We start from the raw sequence: 13,784 nt of genomic DNA, 5'->3' as shown, positions 1-13,784 counted from the left end.
TTGTATCAAAAGTTTTTTTTGTAAAAACCTATTTCAACTATTAGACCACACTCGTGGTCAGTGTGATCTTATAGCGAATATCCCAAATGACCCTTGTGTTTCGTATATCTAATCATAGCAGCATTATATTATACAAATTGAAAAGGGTCGAGAGTGACAGCTCATGATGGACGTATGTATGAATAAATTGTATGATTTCAGTCAAATCTTTTTGGAAAACTACATAATTATGTAACGATACCATTTAGAGGCTTTCGAAATAATATGATATCAATATTTCACATTTATCTCCAATTCAAAATATTCAGATACATACAACATGAACAGCATTTGAGGTACTACCTCCGATGAATGAAAACTAAAAACTTTTTCTAAAAGAAAACATTCGTCACAATAGCATTGACAGTAAAGATGTCAAATATCATAAAATAAAAATATTAATCATAATAAAAACTAATTTCAAAATTAAAATCAATGTAAAAGAAAAGATAATCAAGTAAGTATTACTGTTTAACACTTATTGAACCGCAACATGACACGCGAAGATTTTTCTGACGATCTGACGTCCTAGTTGAGCGACAAAAGTGGCGGCGGCAGTGTAAACAAACAATTCATCCGTACAAACTTGAGCAATAAGTAAAATAAAAACTTATAATAATATCATCAATAAAAATCTTATTTTTTTTTTACAGAGTACCTATGTCCGATGGGGATTGATAATAATAATAAAGTTGGAATACCGAATTTCTTTTTTAAGAAATTCGGTATTAAACATCGTACTTTTTCCAATGTCTGTAAGTAAATTGTGTAAATTCTAAGAAATGTCATCAAATTTTGAGAAATTAGACAAATGTGTTGGTAAATATATTTCTTACTTCTTTATTCTAGTTACAAATAATATTTATTGTTTTGCACTGATGTCACATTGTTAAACGAACGCACCGTAACATACAATGAAAACACAACTAGCAAAATATTGTTTCTATCGCAGCTTTAAAAAATATTATATTCTTGTCTTCAACGCACTATTGAATGCTTTATACTAAGACCAAGATAATGATTTTAAATTGTCAATAACATTGTTATTTATATTTTTTGTTAGATGAATGTAACATCATTGTACAAGGTTATGTATATGTAGGTACCGCGCGGGGTAACAGAAAAAGATAGATAGATAGGAAATAAGAAGTGACATGTGTACACGAAAAATTTTTTTTCTAATTTTCAGGTACAGGTTCAGAAATTCGTCGACCACTGATCTATAGAAACAGGGAGCACACTGGTCGCCATCACCCGTCGCTTTTGCCAGCAATTCAACTTCTGATTTGGGGCTTAATATTTTTAAGTTGTACCCAAGAAAGAGTTGAAAATATAGCTGAAAATATAACAGAGAATGTTGCAGATCAGTGCTTCAATGAAATTGTGGACGCTTTGTGGTTTTCTTCAATTTAACACATAAAACGTTAATGCTATCTATAATGTATGTCACCTTAAAAAACAATACTATTAGTTTGTAATGCAAGCAGACTACCGACTAGCAACTAACTCAAATACTCCAGTAAAAAACTTAAGTACTAGTAAAAAACTTAAGTTCAAAACAATCCTCATTCAATTGTATTTCATTTAGTCCGATTGTACTTTGGCTCATAAAGTAGACGGCCTTTACTATGTCATTTTTTTGTATAATTTGATCGTTTTTACTAAAAGCAAGTTCATGTTTCCAGTTTTAATTATTTTTATAATGGGGATTCCGATAGGTGCCTTAATTTATGTATTTATTAAAACTAATAGCACAGATTAGCCATAATTAGCTATAATAGTTAAGTGCGGCCATTCGCAACTCATATTCGTCAGGACATTCTTATTTTACAAAGTTTTTTTTTATAGGAATCGACGTGAGGATATCTTATGCGAGAGTGTATTATACTCGTAATATAATGAGTCCATATTGGCTGAATCCTGCCGGTAGATATTGTAATTGTTTCAAACAAAACAGCAACACATAATATGAGGTCTATTCTATAAAATTAACTGCTTTTCTCGTTAATATTAAAAGAGCGTTAAGAAAGTGCCAACAAGCTCGAGAATTAACAAAAAGAAATGTTTAAAATTTTAATGGTATTTTCTTGATTTCAGTATAGAAAAAAAATGGACCTGACAGACCTGTTATCAAATGAAATAATAAATAATATATCGTCTTTTTTTGTAGTTTTCCTTTTGGTAATTTAAAACTCATTCAAATATTTTTTATTTAACGTAGACCGAATGATGCAGCAAATATATGTATAGTTCACAAGATGAAATGCCGTATACGAGTACTACACACTATCGGCGAATTAAGATGCCGACGCGATTGCATAAACACTGCTTAGTTTGTATGAGAGTTTTATTTACCGCAATGACGTTTTCTGTCTTTTTGAGAATCTGTCCTTAATATGAAATTCAAGGAAAAAGTTTTAGTAGCTGATACTTAACAAGACAATTCCCAAAGTGAGTTGTTGTTAGGCTGTTGGCTAGTCGTAAAATTACATGTTAGTTATAAGTAGTTCGTAGCTTTCAAAAATATAATAGAGGCACCTATATAATTATTAAAACTTGAAATTTGACCTGTGAAAGTCGGATTTATGAATAAGCGCTTTGACTTTTATTTTCTAATATATATCTATACTTATAATAAAACTGGATTATATCTGTACATAGGAGATATTTACGAAAAATAAATAGGAGAGAACTATTTAGGGTCAATAGAAGCCAAAATAATTATTTTTTTAATTTTTGTCTGTCTGTCTTGTCTCTATGTTTGTACGCGCATCATACAAAATGTACTGAACGGATCTGCATTAAATTCGGCACAGAGATAGAACGTGGCCTAGATTAGATAATAGGCTATATCCCGAAATTCTATCCTGAAAAGGGAGACATAGGCAGTAGAAGTTAGTAGGAAACTTTTGTTATTTTTGAAGTGAGACACGTACAATTTTAGATTTGCGTTCATATTTAGGTTGAAGTTTCAAAAATAATTAGTTTTACTACCTGATAATAGATGGCGCCACATGTGAACTCATAAAATCGTCAAATCGATGCATCCTACGAATAATGTTGTAAATGAAAAAATGCGATTTTACAGGAGAGCGTTTTGAAGTTCTTATTGTCAATAAAATCTATGTTTTTTAATGTTTCTTCCTTTAATTTTGCCTGTATGTCCAAAAAGTAATAATGTATAGAATGTTATGAATAGAAATATTATTTTATTAGTACTTTCTGAGATAAATCATATACAACAATTTTGGGTGATTTACAGCTTATGCCATTTGTTGTAACTGATACTTATGCTAATGTACTCCGGTGATGAATTAAATGCCGTAGTTGTAAGTAATATTTACAACAGTTTACTTCGAACCACATGTAAATAACATATATTGTATATGTAAAAAAATATATAAATTAAATTAAATTAAACCTTTTTTAGTGCAATCAGCTTTATTTTAAACATTTAGCTTATTGATATAATTAAACTTTTATTTCTTAATGAGACAAATAAAAAAACATAGATTGCTTGCCTTGCCTCTCATGAAACACAAAAAAAATAACTTGTTTAAATCTACTTATAGCAATTTAACCAACAAAATAAACTACAATCATTTGGTAAAAATTGACAAGAATGGTTTATTATTGATTTTCATAAAGCTTCACAGCGCTTCTTTTTACTACTAAAATCGAGATTAACCTTATATATTTTAATTTCTATTAAAATATATAAGGTTAATATAATAATCTTTAATCTTTATTAAAGTAACGTAACCAATTTTAACATAAAAATAACATAATAATGAGATCTATAACATTAATCATTATACACCTAATCTGAAAAAAGTTATTATCAAAAACAGTAAAATTAAATCACATTATTCAACCTCGATCATAGGAACTTCTGTAAATTTTCTTATGATTATTATAAGTTCTACCACTTTAATCTTTCACAAATCTTTAATTAACAAGTACTTTTTAATTAGGCAAACAAAAGCAATAGTGTAATTAATTCTATTCAGAATCATCCGAACCGTTTTCATTTGGTTGTATGGTTGAGGGTTTCTCAAAGGGTTCGACAAACGGCAAATTTTTAAAAAACTCATGATAAGTTTCCGGAATCAGACCACTGCTACAAAGAGAAATTAAGTCTTTATATTTAGCTTTAGGAATGGGTAAAATATTTGGATATACTCTAGAAACTTCTACCATTCTAGCTCGTTGGCGTCTTCGGGTATTTGTTTCGATAGCAATGGTCAACATGTCTTTATTTGTCAGATCGTACCTATAGTCTATTTTGCACGGATCACTTGCACATACTCGTACCTCCTTTATTTTCTTCCAATAAACGGTTTCCCCCTTTATATTCTTTTCCCAATTACGGTTTATCAATAAGTCTTTAAAGTTAAAAAAGTTGAAATGCTTCATTTCTATAACGTTATATGGTTTTCCGTCCTGTTTAGCCCATCTGACCGCGCTAAACCACTCCAATGGTGTATAAATGAGTTTGTTTTTAGAAGATCGCTCAATTAATGCGTGGACACTATCGCCCTCTTGTTGAGTATGTCCTTTCTCTAGAAAAGTGTGCTTTACAGTAATGTTCAACGTTTTAGCAACGTACACATAAAATGCAAAAACGATACGATTACGATTTTGCCCCGAAGCGTTGTCAGACCAGAATCGAAAGTTATATATTCGGGAAACCTACAGGAGCGAACAAGGAAACACCGCGTCCGTGACATAACTGATTTATTATTCGGTTACCCTCAACATATATATCACACGTCCCCCCGTTATACTCAAACAAGTCAGCAACTCATAACAACAATACAAAGGTGTTTAAATAGTTTTCAACAATATAATCTAAATAATATACTTAGACTTAGGAGTAAGTTCTTATGTGATTTTCGGTGCGATAACATATACATTTTATAAGCATAAAGCGTATAGTATCTATAGAAACACAGACAGTTCATGAGAAACGACAATTTTGATAACTAATGTACTTACAGGGCCAATTAATTAAAATTGAGTGTAGTAAAAAAAAAATCAATTCCCATAAACTGGTTTTTAATTATAATATATATATATATATATATATATGTATATAATAATATGATACTAGGCTATTGTTCTTAAATTACTTAATAATATCTATATATTATACTGAATATTTTTAAAACAAAAACTCATACTTAACAAGTACTAACCTATCTAATAGTTTATCTTAAACAAATTATGCATTTACATTTTTTTTTCTTAACACACAAGCTCTTCTAATACGAGGCATAATGGGTTCATTAGGCTTTGAGGCTGAACAGGGGTTGCTGTCAGCAAGTTGAATTTCCTGATTGGGTGTGACCAAGTCAGGTGTCAACGCTTCAGGCCGTCCCGAGTTTGTGTTTGACTGTTCAGCTGCAGTAACTTCCGGTTCAGAGTCTGAGGGAACATCGTTGGAAGGCAACGAATGTCTTATTGATTTTCTAATGGGCAATAATTGATCGATGTGGCGTTTCCACTCACGACCATCCGACAATCGTACTTTATAAGTAAGTGGCGCATCCCTAGTGACAACCGTAGCCGGGGCCCATTTCTCCACACGAGCCCTATAATCACGAGCTAACACCTGGTCTCCGAGCTCAACATACCGTTCAGCGCCGGGCCTCGCCCGTCCCGCGCGGTCCGAAGCACCCTCCACGGCGCGTTCTATTGAAGGCTTTAGTACATCCAACCTACCTCGGAGCCGCCGGCCGAACATGGCTATAGCCGGAGCAACTCCTGTGGTAGAATGTTCACAATTCCTGTATTGGAATAAAAATTGTAACACTGCCGTATCGATATCCGTACCCTCGTGTAGTGCTTTTTTCATAACGCGTTTCACTAACTTTACCGCGTTTTCAGCTGCTCCGTTCCCGGCCGGTCTATAGGGACTAGTGATAGTATGAGTAATGCAATTCTTTTTCATATAATTTGCAAATTCTACTGAATTGAACGGAGGACCGCCGTCACTAATAATGTGAGATGGCAAGCCAAAGCGTGCAAAAAGCTCACGCAGTTTAAGTATAGTCGAATTGGCATTAGTACTGGACATTCTTTGCACCTCTATCCATTTGGTATGTGCATCAATAGATATTAGGTAATGTCTGCCTTGGAATTCCCCAAAATCCAAATTTAATCTCTGCCAAGGTCGCGTTGGGAACACCCAAGGATGGAGTGTGGCGCGCGGCGGCGCGTCACGCTGAAGCAGGCACGCCGAGCACGCGCGACATAGGGTTTCGATCTCGGCGTCCAGCTGAGGCCAGTATACGTAACTACGGGACAAATTTTTCATTTTAACTATCCCCAAGTGTCCTTGATGTAATTCATGTAACACTCTTGATCTCAAAACTTTTGGGATAACGACCCGATGATTATATAAAATACAACCCTTATCCGTTGTCAGACAATCTTTCCGATGTAAATATGGTTTCAATGAATTATCAGTTACTGCCGCCGGCCAGCCATTTAACAGATAATTATATATAAGTTTTAATGTAACGTCATCTTGTGTTTTAGTTGCTATTTCTTTGGCGCTAATTGGAATATTTTCCTCGACATAATTGATGTACGACATAACATCCGGTTGAATTTTGCGTTCTTCCGGCAATGGCAAACGTGATAACGCATCCACGTTCCCGTTATCACGGGACTTAACGAACTCAATCTGAAAATCATATGCAGCTAACTTAGTAGCATATCTCTGCAACCTGCTTGCAGCTGTCTGTGGCAATCCATATTTAGGGCCAAAAATAAATGTTAAAGGCTTGTGGTCCGTCTTAATTATGAAATGACGGCCATAAAGGTACTGGTGGTGTTTACTAACTCCACTTATAATAGCAAGCGCCTCCTTATCCAGTTGGCTATATGCGCGTTCCGCAGAGTTCAAAGTGCGCGACGCGAAACATATTGGCCGCTCGTCACCGTTAGGATATCGATGCGATAACACGCTGCCGATGCCGTACGAACTACTGTCTACAGCTAAAACTACAGGTAGCTCCGGATTATAATGGACTAGTACCTTGCTGCCAGAAACCACTTTCTTAACCTCATTAAAACTAAAATCACATTCGTCAGACCAATACCAATCCACATTTTTACGAAGTAACTGATGAAGCGGGTGCAAAATCGTACTTAACTTAGGTATAAACTTCCCATAATAATTGACTAAACCTAGAAAAGATTTCAGTTGCGTCACATCTTTAGGTTGGGGAGCGTCAACAATTGCCCTTATCTTTTTTTTATCCGGGTGCAAGCCATTTTTGTCAATTACAAATCCTACATAAGTTATACTGTCTTGTAAGAAAGCACACTTTTCTAATTTAATTCGCAAACCGACCTCACGCAACCTGTTAAATAAGGCTAATAAATTCGATATGTGCTCGGATCGATTTATCCCGGTGCAGGCTATATCGTCGAGGAACACTGCTACGCCTTTAAGGCCTTTAAGTGTTTCCTCCATGAATTTTTGGAATTTTTCAGGCACACAAGTTAACCCGAAGGGTGTGCGAGTATAAACAAATGTACCGACATGCGTGGTAATGGCGGTACAAGCTTGAGAGTCCTTTTCCAAAAATAATTGTTGGTACGCGTTCGTGAGGTCAATTTTTGAAAATTGCTCCCCCCCACTGAGCGCCGCGAATAGCTCCTCGATGCGAGGCAGAGGGTACGGCTCGCGCCGTAACTTAGGGTTAACTGTGACCTTGTAGTCACCGCATATGCGTATTTCACCCGATTTTTTAATAACTGGTACAATAGGTGTACCGTACTCGGAATAATCCACTTTCTTTATGGTACCTTCTGCCTCGAGTCGTGCTAATTCCCGCTCAACTGGCCCACGCAAGGCCAAAGGCAAAGATCTGGCCTTAATAAATATAGGATTCTTGTCTATCAAATTTAAAGTTATTTTTTTAATACATGATCCCAGTCCAGTAGCAAACACCGTCGGGAACTCTCGGCGAAGTTGATCCACCAATCCAATATCATTCATTTTAAGTAATAACTCACTGACCTGAATGTTACTAATTTTCAGTTTACTTAACCATGACCGCCCCAAAAGGGGTGGTCCACCTTTTTTAATCACAAATAGTTTAAGATTCTTAGCCGTGTGGTTCCCGACGGCTACATCTACATAAATAAATCCAACCGATTCGATTGGAGTGCCCACATATGAAGACAAGGAAATATCATAACTCAAAATTTTTAAATGAGAAAAGTTTTTGTTATAAAAATTTAAACTAATAGCTGATAACTTACTGCCTGTGTCCAGTTCAAAATTTACCTCCCTGTCATTCACCTGTGCCACCAACATATAAGGCTTGTCATTCGCTCCCCGAACACAAATATTGTAAATGTCACTTTCCGATTCTTCATCACTAGCTATATAATTTTGATTACGCGTCGAGGGTGAATAAGTAGACTTAGACACGCGCCTGGAGGCTTTCTTTTTACACATCACTTTTATATGACCTTTGACACCACACGCATCACACGAGTAATTTTTAAATCGACACATTTCCGCGCGATGATTTCGACCGCATCGCCAGCAATTGTAGCTACGCGCCGGCTGAGAAGATGGCGGCTCGCCAGACGAGCGCTCAGCCGCGGCGGCCCGCTGCCCGCGCCCGCCCGCCGCCACGCGATGCACGGGCTCCGGCGCGCGCGCCGCGCCCGCCTCCTGGCTAGCCGCTGTATGAGTCGTCGCGGCCCCGCCGCTCGTCTGCGCGTGTCGCTCAGCTGCTTCCAATGCCAAGGCCAATTCTATGGCCTTTTTATAGGTTATCTTTTGTTCGGCAAAAATTCTTGACCTCATATCATCGCTAGCTAATCCCGACACAAATTGATCGCGCAGATTTTCCTCTAATGTTGTAGTAAAATTACACGTGCTAGCTAGATGTTTTAATGCCTGTAAGTATTCACTGAGTGGTTCACCCACGTTTTGCCGCCTTTGCCGGAAAACATGGCGCTCAGCGATCTCCGACCGTTTCGGCTCCAAATGATCACCGACAATTTTCACCAATTCACCAAAAGATTTACTTTCTGGGTTACTTGGGGCACATAAATCGCACATCAGATCATATGTAGCACCTCCAACTAATGTCACCAATGTAGCCACTTGTAATTCTGGTTTGATTTCGTTCAATGCGATAAATTGTTCCACGCGTCTAATGTACGCCAACCACTTTTTACTTGATAGGTCAAATTGCTCCACTTTCCCGATAGGCATTTTATTGAGTAACACTTTACACACTAATCCGAGTTATTACGAACTGATTTCAGTTCTGGAAACCTCGTCGCCAGTTATATATTCGGGAAACCTACAGGAGCGAACAAGGAAACACCGCGTCCGTGACATAACTGATTTATTATTCGGTTACCCTCAACATATATATCACAGTTTACACCTTTTTCCTTCATCTTTTTCATAAAGTCATATAGACAGCTCGATACTTCATTAGCACCACGTTTTCCTTCTCCTTCATGCCACATGTAACAATAGCCTTCTTTACCTCCAACATCAAATATAGTAAAATTAAATACTGAAAGCTTACGCTTGTAATAAAGTATGCTTAACTGTCCGTGAGGGGCATTTAACACCTTTTGAAAATCAAAAGTTGCTGTAACTATTTTGCCTTGAGAAGATTGGCTGTCATGTTTGTCAACATTTTTCAATTCTCTACAAATTTTCTTGTTGGCCATGTGGGCTTCATACACGTTTATTTGTTCATCTGTAGGATTTGCCATATTTTTATGTATGTGGCATTGATCACATTGATCCTTCTTGGGTACGTGAAAACTTAACTTAAAAGATTTATTCACAATATCACGATATTGTCTTTCGGTTCCTGCTTTGTCTTCATATTCATTATCTTTGAGCCAATCATTGTACATTTCAAACAAGCAGTGAAAATTTAAATCACCATCTAGATATAACTTCTCTGAGTTTTTTCTAGTGTAATGAGACTCTACTGGCTGCAGACTATTGATATGATCACACACACTCTTGATAACACCTTCAGTTATTTTACAGGGATGATTTTTATGGTGACCCCTGCCATCTCTTTCTATTGCCCCATTGGAATCATTAAGTTTCTCTAAAGCTTTGTAAACGACTTGATCGCTTACAGCCATAGTGCTTAAAAAATGTTTTTTACACACATCTATATACTTTAGAATATCGTTAGCTTTAACCGGTAATGTGTAGCTCAAAGTATATTGACGTCTTGAAACAATATCCGTTAAAGCTCTCCGTTTTTGTTTCTTAGTAACCAGATTAGTTAAATACAGCCATTGCTTCTCCCTATCACCTAGTGACCAAAAATTTCCAAATATAATTTTTCGCTCAACTTCACTGAGTTTTTCAAAACATTTCTTTGGACAACGGCAAGGAGGTCCCATTTTTCGAGCGGCTCTAATTACACCACGTCGTGAACTATATTCCTTTCCTAAATTTCTTAATGTTTTTCGTTTTACATCTATCCATTCTTTAACATGTCTCTCTCTTAAATTACCTTTATCCTTCCTACGTCGCTGGTTTTTGGATGTGTGTGGACTATTATCAGATAACACCGAAAGAGGGCTATTAGCTTGCGGCGTTGAATATCCAGATTGTGCAGATGATTCTTCAGGTAATGATAGATTCAATGATAAATTTTCTTTCTCTATGAAATATGGGCAAAAATTATTATCACAGTCATATTCTAAATGGTTGATACTACAACTGGGCGAAGGGTGCGATGTTCCAATATTACTCGAATCTGGAAAATTGTCGGTTGTAAGCATTGATTCATGCATGGGAGAAGCAAAAATTTCATCATTTATCATAACATCAACCATAGCATTAATCTCGGTATCATTAAAATTCACAGGCAATGGAGATTCTGAAACAAGTAAAGATTAAGTTTAAAATATTGCATTTTGCTCATAACCAAATATTGTATTATGTTACTATAAAAATAAATCTCCAACATAAGCAGTTGTAAGTTAGTTTACAATATAATATTTGTTTAACTTTCCCGACGTAATATGTTGTAAATGACAGTTACAATATTATACATCTCAAACAAACGACGTATACTATTGTATGGTATCTTACAACACAACAGACATTTTATCATATCAACGTAAAATAAAGTAAATTCACTTTACAATATTTTATATGGACATTACAAAACTGACCTTTTAAGATCATTAAAAACGAATCAAATCTTGGCTTACCTTGTATACTTCGCAGTCCTGAATCCTGACAACTAGAAGTTGATGTTTGATTTAAGAACATATCGTAATTTTCGACAGGGCTGTTGGAATGTTCATTTTCTTGCCAGTTTTTATTTGAGCAGTTCACCATATTACACAGTTTCTGACCTCTAGTGAGTATTCTATTACGTTTCATTTTTATAACGATATAATAATATCGCGATTTTATTAATTACAACAAAGCGGAATTAAATAGAGGAAACACATGCGTACAATTGCGATTCACGCCGTATACTGTTGCGTCGGCGCTTACGGTGAGGTAACGCCGCACGCCCCCCCCGCCTCGACTCGCCGTGAATTGTTTTAACGTACTATACTTTAGTATACAACACGCTTTTTTACAACTTACAATGTAATACGTCTTTAAAATCGCAAAAATAAAGATATTTTATAAATTTAAAAACTTGTAATACATGAAACACATCGAAATAGAGCAATTAGTGCAAAAAACAAAAAATTGCATTTTTGTCACTTACAACATTATTCATAGGAGGCATCGAAATATATAATAATTATAGTTCCCATTCAATTATTTTTTGTTAGAAAAAATTACATTTTTTTTACTCTCGCCATCGAACTTTCACAATTGAATATAAAAGCTGACTTGCTTCAATTTTAATCTGATACAAGATGGCGCCACAAGGAAATAAAAAATGCAATGACAATAATTTATATCTATCAAACTCGAAATACATACGCACATAGGAGCTTTTGGATTTTCAATTCGAATAAAACAATACATTTTTCTTTTGCCTTAAAGGTATCATAACTATGCCTTTGATTGCTTTCGATTTTGATGCCTTCGATTTGAAGACCTCGGTGACGCAATGGTAAAGTTCTTGCTTTTGAATCGAGAGATCCCGGTTTCGATTCCCGGTCAGGTCATGATAGAAAATGATATTTTTCTTATAGGCCCGGGTCTTGGATGTTTATCTATATATATAAAATATAGTATCGTTGAGTTAGTATCACATAACAAAAGTCTAGAACTTACTTTGGGACTAGCATAATCCGTGTGATTTGTCCTAATATATTTATTTATTTATCTAATCTTTCTTCCGTTTCTGCGCACGCTTGAGAAGGTTGACAGAAAGTCGACCGGATCGTGATGAGCGTTTAGCTTCGCAGCGTTCCAAGATTGCATCGTCTAGATCCCACTCTTTGAGACTCTTTTGAAAGAGAAGAAGAATCATGTTTTGATACAGCCTCTCGATCTATATGAATAATTACTTTTCTCAACTTGGCTCAATAAACATAATTATATGCCCGCAATGTCGTGCTTCGAATGGCACGGAGAGCCCAAAGGATTGTGTTGTACATCAGGCAAAATTGGACTGCCATTGGAATAGTTGTTATAAGGAAAACATCCGCAATCAAAACTAGGCCTACAATAGCGCATTCCAAATGTCATATTTTGGAGCCAACTTAATTCCAGAAGGAGCGTTCGTCTTTCACGAGCTTCACTTTTAAAATTCATAGCCAAATTTATCATCTAAATAGTTCATTGGTGCTAGACGATTATCAAGACAAGGCAGATTTGAGGCTACTGAGGCAACAAAAAACTATTCCCGTGGCGATTTGCGAAAAACCTGTCTCTCTCTTATAGGTAGCGCTAAATGCGCTAAGTTATTTTCAAATCAATAAAGATTAAATTTGTCAGGTAGGTACATTATGGATAGGAGACGTCCGCTGAGAAAGGCGTGAAATAAGGGTTGCAAGATTGTATGAAACTTCTTCGATTTAGAAGTATGCGCCATGAAATTTTAGATTTACATTTACAAACTATCCAAATCCATCACCGTGGGATATGCGATAAAAGACTGCCAATAAATATTTTGAATTTTAATACTATAAAAATCAGTAGATGGCGCAGAGTGTATGTAGGTTTTTTACAGTTCCCGTTTTTTCCGTTCATATTTATTTACTCCGAACCCGGTTGTTTGTTTGGTAGTTTGTACCTCTTCACACTTTATTTACTTAACAAATCTTGAAATTTCACATATCAGTCGCATGAATACGAAGAAGGGCAACCAAAAAGTATTTTTCCTGTGGGATTTGCTAGGAATGACTCTACAATATTGCATTGCTTTATTAATCCATTCATACAGTCATGGATACAGAACAAAGCACTTCTAGCTTCCAGCCCAATAATTTCCATTAACTTTCCATTGACAAACATAGAAGGTTGCAGAAGTACATCTGAAACGGTCATGCTTATCCCATGGCCTGTATCCAGTGCTCAGAATTTGTTTAGTTTCCAATTGGGAGAACAAGCAATATTCCATACAACAACGTCCTAAAATAAATTTCAGATTTTTTCAATCCTATTCCAGTTTTTCGAACTCAACTAATATCGTAATATTTATTTTATCTATGATCCTAATCCTATCCCAACTAATATTATAAATACGAAAGTAAGTTTCTTTGTTAGCTTTTCACTCTAACTCAATCAATCTTCTTGAAAT

At 35.7% G+C, this 13,784-nt stretch overlaps 2 protein-coding genes and 1 long non-coding RNA gene across 3 annotated transcripts; 1 reads left to right on the top strand and 2 right to left on the bottom strand.

Annotated features, from left to right (window-relative positions):
* Window positions 1–383: 383 nt before the first annotated feature.
* Window positions 384–2,272, top strand: LOC128680420 (uncharacterized). Its single transcript, XR_008405857.2, has 3 exons — window positions 384–496; window positions 693–794; window positions 1,229–2,272. It is a non-coding gene; the product is annotated as an uncharacterized LOC128680420 (long non-coding RNA).
* Window positions 2,273–4,713: 2,441 nt separating this feature from the next.
* LOC128680521 (uncharacterized protein K02A2.6-like) lies at window positions 4,714–9,456 on the bottom strand. Its single transcript, XM_053763733.2, has one exon. The coding sequence runs from the start codon at window positions 9,287–9,289 to the stop codon at window positions 5,264–5,266; it is 4,026 nt and encodes a 1,341-aa protein (XP_053619708.1). The 5' UTR covers window positions 9,290–9,456; the 3' UTR covers window positions 4,714–5,263.
* LOC128680303 (uncharacterized) lies at window positions 9,364–11,540 on the bottom strand. The gene is made up of 2 exons (XM_053763349.1): window positions 11,281–11,540; window positions 9,364–10,943 (listed from the first exon to the last, which is right to left on the bottom strand). Exons 1-2 carry the CDS (start codon window positions 11,453–11,455, stop codon window positions 9,364–9,366), a joined length of 1,755 nt encoding a protein of 584 aa, XP_053619324.1. The 5' UTR covers window positions 11,456–11,540.
* Window positions 11,541–13,784: the final 2,244 nt, after the last annotated feature.

The sequence above is a fragment of the Plodia interpunctella genome, chromosome 24 (assembly GCF_027563975.2).
Source record: "Plodia interpunctella isolate USDA-ARS_2022_Savannah chromosome 24, ilPloInte3.2, whole genome shotgun sequence".
Lineage (NCBI taxonomy): Eukaryota > Metazoa > Arthropoda > Insecta > Lepidoptera > Pyralidae > Plodia > Plodia interpunctella.
This window is presented reverse-complemented; position numbering and strand designations above follow the sequence as displayed.

Excerpts from the sequence above, each read along its gene's own strand:
- LOC128680521 (XM_053763733.2), bottom strand. The coding sequence starts at position 9,289 with ATGCCTATCGGGAAAGTGGAGCAATTTGACCTATCAAGTAAAAAGTGG.
- LOC128680303 (XM_053763349.1), bottom strand. The coding sequence starts at position 11,455 with ATGAAACGTAATAGAATACTCACTAGAGGTCAGAAACTGTGTAATATG. Across the intron at positions 10,944-11,280 it reads AGGACTGCGAAGTATACAAG|AATCTCCATTGCCTGTGAAT; the intron begins GTAAGCCAAGAT and ends TACTTGTTTCAG.